We start from the raw sequence: 14,787 nt of genomic DNA, 5'->3' as shown, positions 1-14,787 counted from the left end.
GCAAATTGGACATAATGTCACCAAACTCCAAAAATGGGCTGGACAAAATTAATGAAAAAAATAAGATTGTTTCAATCATGTGATGTTCCTACTCACCTGGGGCAAGTAACAGGTGTGGGCAATATAAAAATCACACCTGAAAGCAGATAAAAAGGAGAGATGAGCACTTAGCCTTTGCATTGTGGGTCTGTGTGTGCCACACTAAGCATGGACAACAGAAAGGGGAGAAAAGAACTGTCTGAGGACTTGAGAACCAAAATTGTGGAAAAATATCAACAATCTCAAGGTTACAAGTCCATCTCCAGAGATCTAGATTTGCCTTTGTCCACAGTGCGCAACATTATCAAGAAGTTTGCAACCCATGGCACTGTAGCTAATCTCCCTGGGCGTGGACAGAAGAGAAAAATTTATGAAAGGTGTCAACGCAGGATAGTCCGGATGATGAATAAGCAGCCCCAAACAAGTTCCAAAGATACTGAAGCTGTCCTGTAGGCTCAGGGAGCATCAGTGTCAGCATGAACTATCCATCGACATTTAACCCCTTAAGGACGCAGGGTTTTTCCTTTTTTGCATTTTCATTTTTTCCTCATCACCTTCTAAAAATCATAACGCTTTCAATTTTGCACATAAAATTCCATATGATGGCTTATTTTTTGCGCCACCAATTCTACTTTGCAGTGACATTAGTGATTTTACCCAAAAATCAACAGCGAAACGGAAAAAACGACCAAAAATACGCTATTTTGGAATTCGGAATTTTTTTGCGCATACGCCATTGACCGTGCGATTTAATTATCGATATATTTTTATAGTTTGGACATTTACGCACACGGCGATACCACGTATGTTTATTTTTATTTACACAGTTCTTTTTTTTATGGGAAAAGGGGGGTGATTCAAACTTTTATTAGGGAAGGGGTTAAATGACCTTTGTTTTCACTTTTTTTTTGCAGTGCTATAACTCCCATAGGGACACACTGATCTCCTATGCTGATCCCTGCAAAGCCATAGCTTTGCACGGATCAGTGAGATAGGGGCTCGATTGCTCAAGCTCAAACCCCGACCGGACCTCCACTTGTGTCCTAGCTGATCGGGACATCGCGATTTTATTGTGATGTCCTGATCAGCCCGACTGAGCTGCCGGGAAGCATTTACTTTCACTTTCAGATGCGGCAGTCAACTTTGATCGCCGCGTCTGAAGGGTTAACAGCGCGTGGCACAATGATCGATGCCGCGCACTCTTAGCCCAGGGTCCCGTATATGACTTGCAGCCGGGACCGACCCGGTGTGATGCGGGGTCACAGCGTGACCCTGCTTTAAACACCGGGAACGGGTGTAGGGCGTACAGGTACGCCCTACGTCCTTCAGAGGTTAAATTAAATTAAACGCTATGGCAGGAGACTCAGGAGGACGCCACTGCTGACACAGAGACATAAAAAAGCAAGACTACATTTTGCTAAAATGAACTTGAGTAACCAAAATCCTTCAGGGAAAACGTCTTGTGGACAGATGAGACCAAGATAGGGCTTTTTGGTAAAGCACATCATTCTACTGTTTACCGAAAACGGAATGAGGCCTACAAAGAAAAGAACACAGTACCTACAGTGAAATATGGTGGAGGTCAATGATGTTTTGGGCTGTTTTGTTGCCTCTGACACTGGGTGCCTTGAATGTGTACAAGATATCATGAAATCTGAGGATTACCAATGGATTTTGGGTCGCACTGTACAGCCCAGTGTCAGAAAGCTGGGTTTGCATCTGAGATTTTCGGTCCTCCAGCAGGACAATGACCCCCAAGATACATCAGAAAGCCCCCAGAAATGGATGACAACAAAGTGCTGGAGAATTCTGAAGTGGCAGCAATGAGTCCAGATCTAAATCCCATTGATCACCTGTGGAGCGATCTTAAAATTGCTGTTGGGAAAAGGCGCCTTCCAATAAGAGAGACCTGGAGCAGTTTGTAAAGGAAGAGTGGTCCAGAATTCCGGCTGAGAGGTGTAAGAAGCTTATTGATGGTTATAGGCAGAGTGGTCCAACATTCCGGCTGAGAGGTGTAAGAAGCTTATTGATGGTTATAGGAAGAGTGGTCCAACATTCCGGCTGAGAGGTGTAAGAAGCTTATTGATGGTTATAGGAAGTGACTGATTTCAGTTATTTTTTCCAAAGGGTGTGCAACCAAATATTAAGTTAAGGGTGCCAATAATTTTGTCCAGCAAATTTTGGGACTTTGGTGTGATAAAAATTTCCGGGGTACCAACATTTACGGCCATGACTGTAGCCGCTGTAGTTTCTGGAATTAAACTGAAGTAATTATTAAATTATTCATTGATTATTTTAAGGTGTGAATATGACTCCAATGAAATGTAAAGACTGCATCGCTGTTCCTCAAATGGCTCAGGTAGAACATCAGACAAACACTGTGTACTCAGCTAGTATTACAGGGCTTGCATTCCCTGTGTTATGTCACTAGAGGGCGTGCATTCCCTGTGTTATGTCACTAGAGGGCAATGTGTTCACATAGAATGACGTCATCTGAAAACTTCTCATTATCATGGTAACATCTAAAGTATCATAACTGTTAAGTAACATCTGTTTATCTTACCCAATATATTGTTCAGATGACATTATAGGTCATATGTATCTACCATAACTTCCTTCAGCTGACTCTGAGCTGTCATTTGGATTAAATCATAAAAAAATATGGATCTGATAGTTGAATACATGATGATCTAAGATATCATGAAAGAAAAGGACTTTGATTCATAGGTTTCATTTTCATATATCTCCACAGGGATGTTATCAAAGGATTATATAGAGATTGAATATGAGGTTTCCAATAATGGGACGTGTAGTGTGACCTTCAGCTGTACCGTGAGGGGGTCCGACGTGAACATTACCTGGGAAAGCTCAAAAGATAACGACATAAATGGGAGCGGTAATGTTGTACATGTACTGAACCCTGATCCAGAAGTCATCTACACATGTGCAGCATGGATCTCCGGCACTAGAACCTCCAAATCGGTCACCCCCTGGGAATACTGTAAGAAGGGTACGGATATACTGTACAGTTCCAGCCTAGGTATGATTACTATTAATATAAATTATTATACAATAATTATATTTATATACAACATAGAGTTGTAATGTCTCTTCTTGATAGTTTAGTGTTAAAGGGGTTCCCTGCTGATCAGCACTTGGAACAAACTGTTCCAAATGCTGGAGCCAGCGCCGAGAGCTCGCGATGTCACAGCCCTGCTCCCTCATGCTGTCATAGCACTGCCCCCTCAATGAAAATCTATGGGAGGGTGCGTGAAAGCTGTCACGCCCCCCTCCCATAGACTTGCATTGAGGGGGTGGGGCGGGATGTCATGAGGGGGCGGGGCTATAACATCACAAGCACCCTGCGTCGGCTCCAGCGTTTGTTCCAAACGCTGAGCAGCAGAGTACCCCTTTAATTATACCAAATATCCAGACTTTTAAACATGTCCAACCTAACCATATTGAAATTTTTTTTCCAAATTTTAGTTATTTAGTTATTTTTTTCAGTAAAAATTTTTTTATAGGAAATAAATATATATACATTTCAATAACAAGGTGATCTGAGTCATTTCAACTATTTTTTTACAATGTGTTTTTTCTATGCCACTTTTTTAAATTGCATTTTCATAAATTCCTGACCACTGCAAAAACCCGACTGAAAACACACATACTGCCGCCAAGGAAAAGAATGTGCAAAAATGAAAAGGCGCAAAAAACACACTGCGCCAAATTTTTGCACTTAATTAATAGTGTTGAGCGGCATAGGCCATATTCAAATTCGCGAATATTCGCGAATATATGGACAAATATTCGTCATATATTCGCATATTCGTAATATTCTCATTTTATTTTCGCATATGCGAAACTTCGCGTATGCGAAAATAACATATGCGAAAATTAGCATATACAAAATTAGCATAAGCAAAAATACGCATATGCGAAAATTCGCACACCAGTCTCACACAGTAGTATTAGAGCCTTCTTACACCACACAAGCTGGAAGCAGAGAGGGGTGATCACTGCGATGTGTACTGTGAAAAAAAAAAAAATACGAATATTCGTAATTACGAATATATAGCGCTATATTCGCGAATTCGCGAATATACGATATTCGCGAATAAAATTCGTATTGCGAATATTCGCGAGCAACACTATTAATTAACCCCAGAAAACAAGGGTAAAGTGCTAAGTGGATTCTGAAACCAGTGCCCATCTGGAGGTACGTAGGGTAATGTCCTCTTGTCCACCAATTTTTTGTGTGTTATTTTACATTTTCAGAAAGACAACAGAAACCAGAAGATTACACGGCCCAGAACACAATACGGATAATGCTGGCCGCTTGCATGTTGACCATCGCTGGCTTTATTTTTATCCATCACATGAAAACAGAGGTTGTGGCATCTGTAGGTAACAACGGGTGAAGGATCTGCAAGTGTCGGCCTTGGATTTAGAAGAACAGAAGTAATGGATAACACAGGTCGCTTTCTGAGCTTCTGAAGTCGGACTCCTTTTTGGATAGAGCTTTTATGTATATAAGAATGAAAAACAGAGTAATCCAGCCTCACCCCTGCACAGGCGCCCGGACTGGACTTGGACTCATCCACATAATATAAAAAGAAGGTGAATGTCCAGCGCCAACTCGTGGAAAAGAACTTCTTAATTTAGTGGCCGTAGGAAACATCACATGGACTGAAGTAACGCGACGCGTTTCGGCCCGTGGGGCCTTAGTCATACCATGACTGAGGCCCTGCGGCCTGAAACGCGTCACATTTCTTGAGTCCATGTGATGTTTCCTATGGCAACGGAATTAAGAAGTTCTTTTCCACGAGTTGGCGCTGGACATTCACCTTCTTAGTATATAAGAATGTATACGTTTTCTTCTGGTAGGTCTCCCGTAAGATGTAGTGATGAGCATCATAGGCCATATTCGAATTTGCGATATTTCGACAAATATTCCTCGTACATTCACAGAATTCACTATGTTCTTTTTTTTTCATATGAAAATTCGTAATGAAATTCTCATAGTGCAAATGCGCGATTATGTCTTTCACCCAAAAGAAGGGAGGGATCAGTGATCAGTCCCTCTGACTGGAAGTGCCGGTATTCGCGAATATTTGCATATTCTCAAAAAAAAAAAAAAACAATATAGTGATCCCCGACCTACGATGGCCCGGACCTACGATGGCCACCATATGTTGAAGGCAGCATCAACATACGATGCTTTTGTATGTCGGGGCCATCGCATAAACGGCTAACTGGCAGCGCAGACTGCTTCAGCTGCCACTGGATAGCCGTTTACGGTGCCCCGTGTGCTCCGGTTTGTGTCACTCACCTCTCCCCGACGTTCTGAACCATCCTCTTCATGCTCCACTACATGGCCGTCACTCTCCTTTTCATCATCACGTCATCCAATAGGAGCGGCATGCGCAGCGACGTGATGACGGCGATGGAGAGCGACGTTCCAGGGCAGCGGCAGGGATGCCCGGGGACGTGATGACGGCAATGCGGAGTGACCATCCAGGGCAGCGGTGACGGTCCGGAGCGGCGGGGACAAGTGAGTATAACTTTCTATATTATTATAGCACGGATCCCTCAACATACGATGGATTCAAGTAACGATGGTTCATTTGGAACGAATTACCATCGTATGTTGAGGGACCACTGTAGTTGTCATTACAAATATATATCTACATTCTAAATAATCGCAAAATCGCAAAGTGCAGTGAAAATTATCATTTTGAATATTCGTGAACAAAACTAGTAAGATGCTCATAGACATGGTAATATCTAAAAAAGCGTTTCCCAACCAGGGTGCCTCCAGCTGTTGCAAATCTACAACTCCCAGCATGCACGGACAGCCTTCGGCTGTCCGGGCATGCTGGGAGTTGTAGTTTTGCAACAGCTGGAGGCACCCTGGTTGCGAAACACTGATCTAGAACAACCCACTAAATGCAACTTCCTATGACCTTGACGTGTTTTCCAATGTCACACTTTGGTTGCCATGTGACTTCCTTCTCTCATGTGACACTTTGAGTTTCGAGAAAATATGTCATTTGTTATTGTTCAATTTTTTTCAGTTAATATAACTATTTTACGGAAAATAAATAATGTGATCATAATAATGTGTTATACTCAAGAAGACGAGAAGAGCCCTTCAAGTGTATCTAGCTGGCGTAAAAAATATATATATTTTATTTTTTTCAACTGGTGCCAGAAAGATAAACAGATTTGTAAATCACTTCTATTAAAAAATCTTCATCCTTCCTGTACTTTTTAGGGGCTGTATACTAAAGAGAAATCCAAAAAAGAAATGCATTTCCTCTGATGTCATGACCACAGTGCTCTCTGCTGACATCTCTGTCCATTTTAAGAACTGTCCAGAGCAGGAGAAAATTCCCCATAGCAAACATATGCTGCTCTGGACAGTTCCTAAAATGGACAGCAGAGGTCAGCAGAGAGCACTGTGGTCATGACATCAGAGGAAATGCATTTCATTTTTGGATTTCTCTGTAGTATACAGCAGCTGATAAGTACTGGAAGGATTAAGATTTTTTAATAGAAGTGATTTACAAATCTGTTTATCTTTCTGGCACCAGTTGATTTAAAAAAAAAAAGAAAAAAAGTTTTCCACAGGAGTACCCCTTTAACCCCTTAAGGACTCAGACAATTTAATTTTTACGTTTTCATTTTTTCCTCCTCGCCTTCTAAAAATCATAACTCTTTTATATTTTCATCCACAGACTAGTATGAGGGATTATTTTTTGCGTGACCAGTTGTCCTTTGTAATGACATAACTCATTATATCATAAAATGTATGGCGCAACCAAAAAACACTATTTTTGTGGGGAAATTAAAACGAAAAACGCAATTTTGCTAATTTTGGAAGGTTTTGTTTTCACGCCGTACAATTTATGGTAAAAATGACATGTGTTCTTTATTCTGAGGGTCAATACGATTAAAATGATACCCATTATTACATACTTTTATATTCTTGTTGCGCTTAAAAAAAATCACAAACTTTTTAACCAAATTAGTACGTTTATAATCCCTTTATTTTGATGACCTCTAACTTTTTTATTTTTCCGTATAAGTGGCGGTATGGGGGCTCATTTTTTGCGCCATGATCTGTACTTTTTTTTGATACCACATTTGCATTTTAATACACTTTTTATAATTTTTTTTTAATAAAATGTATTAAAAAAGTAGGAATTTTTTTTCGTTCACGCCGTTCACCGTACGGGATCATTAACATTTTATTTTAATAGTTCGGACATTTACGCACGCGGCGATACCAAATATGTCTATAAAAAATGTTTTTTACGCTTTTTGGGGGTAAAATAGGAAAAAACGGACGTTTTACTTTTTTATTGGGGGAGGGGATTTTTCACTTTTTTTTTACTTTTACATTTTTTTACATTTTTTTTTACACTTGAATAGTACCCATAGGGGACTATTCATAGCAATACCATGATTGCTAATACTGATCTGTTCTATGTATAGGACATAGAACAGATCAGTATTATCGGTCATCTTCTGCTCTGGTCTGCTCGATCACAGACCAGAGCAGGAGACGCCGGGAGCCGCACGGAGGAAGGAGAGGGGACCTCCGTGCGGCGTTCTGAATGATCGGATCCCCGCAGCAGCGCTGCGGGCGATCCGATCGTTCATTTAAATCGCGAACTCCCGCAGATGCCGGGATCTGTATTGATCCCGGCACCTGAGGGGTTAATGGCGGACGCCCGCGAGATCGCGGGCGTCGGCCATTGCCGGCGGGTCCCTGGCTGCGATCAGCAGCCGGGATCAGCCGCGCATGACACGGGCATCGCTCCGATGCCCGCGGTTATGCTTAGGACGCAAATGTACGTCCTGGTGCGTTAAGTACCACCTCACCAGGACGTACATTTACGTCCTGCGTCCTTAAGGGGTTAAAGAGGCACTGTCATTATGAAAACCTCTTTATATTTTCTTGTACTTCATGCTGGGAGTTGTAGTTTCGCAGCAGCTGAGGGCACCCTGATTGGGAAACACTGCCCTTAAAGACGTACTCCGCTGCCCCAGCCTTCGGAACATTTTGTGGGCGGGGGGGGGTCGTGACATCACGGCCACGCCCCTCGTGAAGTTACACCACAACCCCCTCAATGCAAGTCTATGGGAGGGGGCGTGGCCACGCCCCCTCCCATAGACTTGCATTGAAGGGGTGTGGTGTGACATCACAAGGGGCGTGGCCGTGACGTAACGACCCCCCCGCCACCCGCAACCAGGGTTCTAAAAGAACCCTTTGTGCTGCACAGAGATAGCGGGGTCCCCATGATCAGACATCTTATCCCCTATCCTTTAGATAAGGTGTCTAGGGGCGGAGTACCCCTTTAACACAAGAATATAACTTTTCTACTAATCCTTTGTTATCTCCCATCATAGAACAAGATCTGCCCAGAATCAAAATTAATTGAATAGTATCAGTGAAGCGTCACAGACAGACTTTCTCTTGCCCCCCCCCCCCCCTAACTTATCATATTCAATTACTTATACAACTTAGTGACGCCACTACTATGGGGGCCCAGCATTCCTCCGGCTTCAAGACAAAGAGCCATAGCAATTCTCTGCAGCCACCACTAGATGGAGCTCTCTCCACAGAGATTATTTAAAGTGGTACTACAGTGGAAAACATTTTTTTTATTTTTTTAAAATTAACTGGTGCCAGAAAGTTAAAAAGATTTGTAAATTACTTCTATTTAAAAATCTTAACACTTCCAGTACTTTTTGGCTGCTGTATGATCCACAGGAAGTTATTTTCTTTTTGAATTTCTTTTCTATCTGACCAAAGTGCTCTCTGCCTGCTGCCACCTCTGTCCATGTCAGGAACTGTCTAGATTAGGAGCAAATTCCTATAGAAAACCTATGCTGCTCTACACAGTTCCTTACATTGACAGAGGTGTCAGCAGAGAGCACTGTGGTCAGACAGAAAGGAAATTCAAAAAGAAAAGAACTTCCTCTGTAGTATACAGCAGCTGATAAGTACTGAAAGGATTAAGATTTTTAAATAGAAGTCATTTACAAATCTGCTTAACTTTCTGGCACCAGTTGATTAAAAATAAAAAGATGTTTTCCAGTGGAGTATGTCATACAGGTTTTAGATCGCGGGGAGGGGGGGGGGGGGAGCAAAGCGCAGGGGTACAGGATGATAACACTTGGGGTACAGGATGATAACACTTGGGGTACAGGATGATAACACTTGGGGTACAGGATAATAACACTGGGGGTACAGGATGATAACACTTGGGGAACAGGATGATAACACTTGGGGTACAGGATGATAACACTTGGGATACAGGATGATAACACTTGGGGTACAGGATGATAACACTTGGGGTACAGGATGATAACACTTGGGATACAGGATAATAACACTTGGGGTACAGGATGATAACACTTGGGGTACAGGATGATAACACTTGGGGTACAGGATGATAACACTTGGGGCACAGGATGATAGCACTTGGGGTACAGGATGATAACACTTGGAGTACAGGATGTTAACACTTGGGTACAGGATGATAACACTTGGGGTACAGGATGATAACACTTGGGGTACAGGATAATGACACTTGGGGTACAGGATGATGACACTTGGGGTACAGGATGATGACACTTGGGGTACAGGATGATAACACTTGGGGTACAGGAAGATCACACTTGGGGTACAGGATGATAACACTTGGGGTACAGGATGATGACACTTGGGGTACAGGATGATGACACTTGGGGTACAGGATGATGACACTTGGGGTTCAGGATAATAACACTTGGGGTACAGGATAATAACACTTGGAATACAGGATGAGAACACTTGGGGTACAGGATAATGACACTTGGGGTACAGGATGATAACACTTGGGGTACAGGATAATAACACTTGGGGTACAGGATAATAACACTTGGGTTACAGGATGATAACACTTGGGGTACAGGATGATCACACTTGGGGTACAGGATGATAACACTTGGGGTACAGGATAATGACACTTGGGGTACAGGATGATAACACTTGGGGTACAGAATGTTAACACTTGGGGTACAAGATGATAACACTTGGGGTACAGGATAATGATACTTGGGGTACAGGATGATAACACTTGGGGTACAGAATGTTAACACTTGGGGTACAGGATGATAACACTTGGGGTACAGGATAATGACACTTGGGGTACAGGATAATAACACTTGGGGTACAGGATGATAACACTTGGGGTACAGGATGATAACACTTGGGGTACAGGATGATCACATTTGGGGTACAGGATGATGACACTTGGGGTACAGGATAATGACACTTGGGGTACAGAATGATGACACATGGGGTACAGGATGATAACACTTGGGGTACAGGATAATAACACTTGGGGTACAGGATGATAACACTTGGGGTACAGGATGATAACACTTGGGGTACAGGATAATAACACTTGGGGTACAGGTACAAAACTTTGTAATGACATTTGTAGGTTCGGCACGCGCTAACAAGAATAGCAGAGGGGATGAGGAACACATGGTATTTTGACACCTACATAAAAGTAGGAAATACTGGAAACACTGAGATGACATCAAGGTAGCCCAACTTACTTTGCAGCTATCAGCAAGATCATATGACCCCAGGTTATCCAATCATGTGCCATAGTGCTCCCAGGCAAACAGAACACAGAATAGGGTGGTTTTAAGAGGCTAATAAAGTTCCATGCACTGCATTTTCACCTCCATTTTAGAGAGAGAAAGCTAAGAATGAGCTACTTATCCTAGAAAACCTGTCTTTTTAAATAAATATGAATTAAAAGTGTTGTAAACGTGAAATACACATTTTAGGCCAAGTTACGTGTATTTTTGGGGTTTATTTGAACATACAGCATTTGTACCTCTGTTTAACTAACAACACATAAAAAAAATGTTAGAGAGTGAAAACAGAATAGCCGTCTAAGGACAAGTAACGTATTTTCTGGGATTAAAAAAAATATATAAAAAAAACTAACAAATACATAACATTTTCTAGCTGTGTTTAACATGAGTACACATTTCTCCTCTTGGGAGTGATCATTACCTAGTAGGTAAGTGACAAATTACCAAAAACCAATATATATGTCTTGTAAAGGAATTGTTGGACAGGGTAGAGGCCAGAACACCTTTGCCATGTCCTCTGCCAGTAAGAATGTTGGTGGCAGAACCAGTACAGGTAGCAGCAGCAGCCAGGTGCCTGGTGGTAGTAGTAGCAGACACGTCAGCAAAAAAAAAATGTCACTGTCCAGGGGTTGTTTGGTTTCAGAGGATAGAAGTATAAGGAAATCCAGGTGCAAGTGCAATAAAACTTAACTTTTACTTCGTTCCATTAAAATCAAATAGCATGGTGAAATGGGAGTGGTGACATGTCACTCTAAAATCAGAGTGAAAATCAGACGCGTTTCGAACATAAGCTCTTAGTCATGGCAATGACATTATCGTACTGAGGGGTTTATATACACATTATAAATTACATGGCCCCATTTCAGATACGCCCTCTGGTCTTTTTCAACAGGAACTGACATCATGTTCCTGGAACAGGTGCTGAATAATTGCCCCATCACATGACATTCTATAGAAAATAAAATGAAAATGAGAATTACTTGCCGCATGGTATGAATGCACACTAAGTATGAATGCTCAGATAAACGCTTTGAGCCATGGAAAAGTAATACACTATTTCACCTCTATAAGCGAGCATTCACACCTAAAAAGTTGCATTAAGAGGTGGGGTTATTTTTCACAATGTGGTAACATACATGAATATTCACATGAGAAAGTGTTCGTGAACATTTATAAATGAAAAATACTAGTCGCATGTTAAAAATTCACACCAGCCACCAATGTTCCAGGAAGGTTAATTATTAAAGGGGTACTCCGGCGCTAAGACATCTTATCCCCTATCCAAAGGATAGAGGATAAGATGCCTGATCGCGGGGGATACGCCGTTGGGGACCCCCGTGATCTTGCACGCAGCACCCAGTTATAATCAGTCCCCTGAGCATGTTCACTCCGGGTCTGATTACTGGCGACCACAGGGCCCGGAACATTGTGACATCACGCTCCGCCCCCTCAAAGCAAGCCTATGGGAGGGGGCGTGACAGCTGTCACACCCCCTCCCATAGGCTTGCATTGAGGGGGCGGAGCATGACATCACAATGCTCCGGCCCCGTGATCATCAGACCCAGAGCGAACTTGCTCCGGGGACTGATTCTAACGGGGTGCTGCGTGCAAGATCACGGGGGTCCCCAACGGCGTATCCCCCGCGATCAGGCATCTTATCCCCTATCCTTTGGCTAGGGCATAAGATGTCTTAGCGCCGGAGTACCCCTTTAATAATTTACTTTCCTGGAACATTCGTGGCTGGTCTGCATTTTTAACATGCAACTAGTATTTTTCATTTATAAATGTTCACGAACACTTTCTCATGTGAATATTCATGTATGTTCACACATTGTGAAAAATAACCCCACCTCTTAATGCTCATTTTTAGGTGTGAATGCTCGCTTATAGAGGGGAAATAGTGTATTACTTTTCCATGGCTCAAAGCATTTATCTGAGCATTCATACTTAGTGTGCACTCATACCATGCGGCAAGTAATTCTCATTTTTATTTTATTTTCTATAGAATGTCTTGTGATGGGGCAATTATTCAGCACCAGCTCCGGTTGAAAAAGACCAGAGGGTGTATCTGAAATGGGGCCATGTCATTTATACTGTGTATATAAACCCCTCAGTACGATAATGTCATTGCCATGACTAAGAGCTTATGCTCGAAAAACACGTCTGCGTTTCACTCCGATTTTAAAGTGACATGTCACCACTCCCCTTTCACCATGCTATTTGAACTTAATGGAACAAAGTAAACATTAAGTTTTAATGCACTTGCACCTCCGGAGGCTGGATTTCCTTTTCCTTCTATCCCATGAAACCAAACAACCCCTGGACAGTGACATTTTTCTTGCTGACTTGGCTGCTACTACTACCACCAGGCACCTGGTTGCTGCTGCTACCTGTACTGCAACTGCCATCTTCCAGTCCCCACTTTGATCCCATTAAACTGCCTTCTGATGACGACCTGCTCCCTGCTCAGCCAATCACAGAGCTAGGTGGGGAAGCAGGACATCAAAGCTGGCAGAACAGGACATCAAAGCTGGCAGAACAGGAATGAAGCTGGGACCGGAAGACGTGACTGCGGGAGCAGTGGGGGAGCGATGGAGGTAAGTATGTGCTCTTTTATTGTTTTAAAGGGGAATTCTGGGCAAAAACATTTTATCCCCTATCCAAAGGATAGAGGATAAGATGTCTGATCATGGTGGGCCCGCTGCTGGGACCCCCGCGATCTCCCTGCAGCATCCGCATTCTATGTGTGACATTACGCCCTGCCCCCTCAATGCAAGTCTATTGGAGGGGGCATGACGGCTGTCACGCCCCCTCCCATAGACTTGCATTGAGGGGCCAGTCTTGACGTCACGATCTCACGTCTTCGTGGTCGGGAGCCGAAGCCTCCAGCGTTTCCGGAAGCCGTAACAGGTGGGTCCTGCAGCCGAGATCCCAGGGGTCCCAAGCAACGGGACCCCCGCGATCTGAAATCTTATCCCCTATCCTTTCGATAGGGGATAAGATGTCTAGGGGCGGAGTACCCTTTAAGCTCTGTAGTATACAGAATTTAGTCAATAACAGTATGATGTTATTTCCTCTTTCCTTCCTTACTCATTGAACTCACGGGTTCTTGTTTTTCTTGTCCTGTGTTTAAAACATTTTTTCACAGATGATGGGGGAAGATAGCAGCCATGCCCAGGAGACGGCCATGAGGGGTTGGAAGGTCGGGGGCCCAGGCCTTGAGCTGTGTGAGGGGCCCCAAAATGTCTGATGGCAGCCCTGCATGTAATGGTCAAATCTTAGGAAGTCAGAAGCACTATAAAAAGACAGGGATCAAGAATGCAAGTGTTTCCATTTTCGGCTTATACATTTCTCTATCCAGAACAAAACACACCAGACCTTTCGAAACATAAAAAAATAAAATAAAAAATGGGAACCACACTTGTTCTTTCACAAAGATAATCTTAGCCTTTAGCATGTAGAGGATACTAATTCTTATACGAGTAACATTCCTCATCACGTATATACAGGAAGAGATGTAGGTTGTATATTGTTTAAAGGGAACCCGTCAGAGCCATTGAAGCCATAAAAGCAAGGACAGTGCATGATAGGTGTCTAAATAACGTTTCCTACCAGGTTGTTGTTGCAGGAACTGAGCATATCTGTCCAGTCATCACGGTCTATTGTTAAGATGGACACCTCGAAACGCGTCAGAGTATAACAGTGTTTGTTTTCATGTATGCGTTTGGAGTGTAACATTTTGAATAAACCAGGAATTTTATTATTGCTGGAAATTTCTGTTTCATTACATGGATTGTAGGAGGTAATCAGGTGTTTTATTAAAGGGGTACTCCATCCCTAGACATCTTTTCCCGCATCCAAAGGACCCCTGGGACCCCTTCGATCTCTGTGCAGTACCCGACATTCCTTTAGAACGCTTAGAGTGAGCAGGGGGGTCGTGAAGTCACTGCCACGCCCCTCGTGATGTCATGCCACGCCCCCTCAATGAAAGTCTATGGGAGGGGGCGTGGCAGCTGCCACGCCCCCTCCCATAGACTTGCATTGAGGGGGCGTGACGTGATGTCTCGAGGGGCGTGACAG

General features: G+C 43.0%; 1 protein-coding gene across 7 annotated transcripts in view; it reads left to right on the top strand.

Annotated features, from left to right (window-relative positions):
- Positions 1-14,525, top strand: part of LOC130295116 (T-lymphocyte surface antigen Ly-9-like) — a 34,277-nt gene extending 19,752 nt beyond the window's left edge. For 5 of the 7 annotated variants that reach the window (XM_056545453.1, XM_056545450.1, XM_056545451.1 and 2 more), the window contains exons 3-4: positions 2,792-3,079; positions 4,318-4,677. In XM_056545453.1, coding sequence (XP_056401428.1) covers positions 2,792-3,079; positions 4,318-4,460 — 431 coding nt within the window. In that variant the 3' untranslated portion in view covers positions 4,461-4,677. Of the gene's footprint in view, positions 1-2,791; positions 3,080-4,317; positions 4,678-5,454; positions 5,573-13,855 lie in introns of those variants that run through there. The other 2 variants (XR_008848705.1, XR_008848704.1) reach the window with 2 other exon arrangements.
- The last annotated feature ends 262 nt before the right edge of the window (positions 14,526-14,787 follow it).

Source organism: Hyla sarda, chromosome 11 (assembly GCF_029499605.1).
Source record: "Hyla sarda isolate aHylSar1 chromosome 11, aHylSar1.hap1, whole genome shotgun sequence".
NCBI classification, from domain to species: domain Eukaryota; kingdom Metazoa; phylum Chordata; class Amphibia; order Anura; family Hylidae; genus Hyla; species Hyla sarda.
The sequence above is the reverse complement of the archived record's forward strand: the minus strand, read 5'-3'. Positions and strand labels throughout refer to the sequence as shown.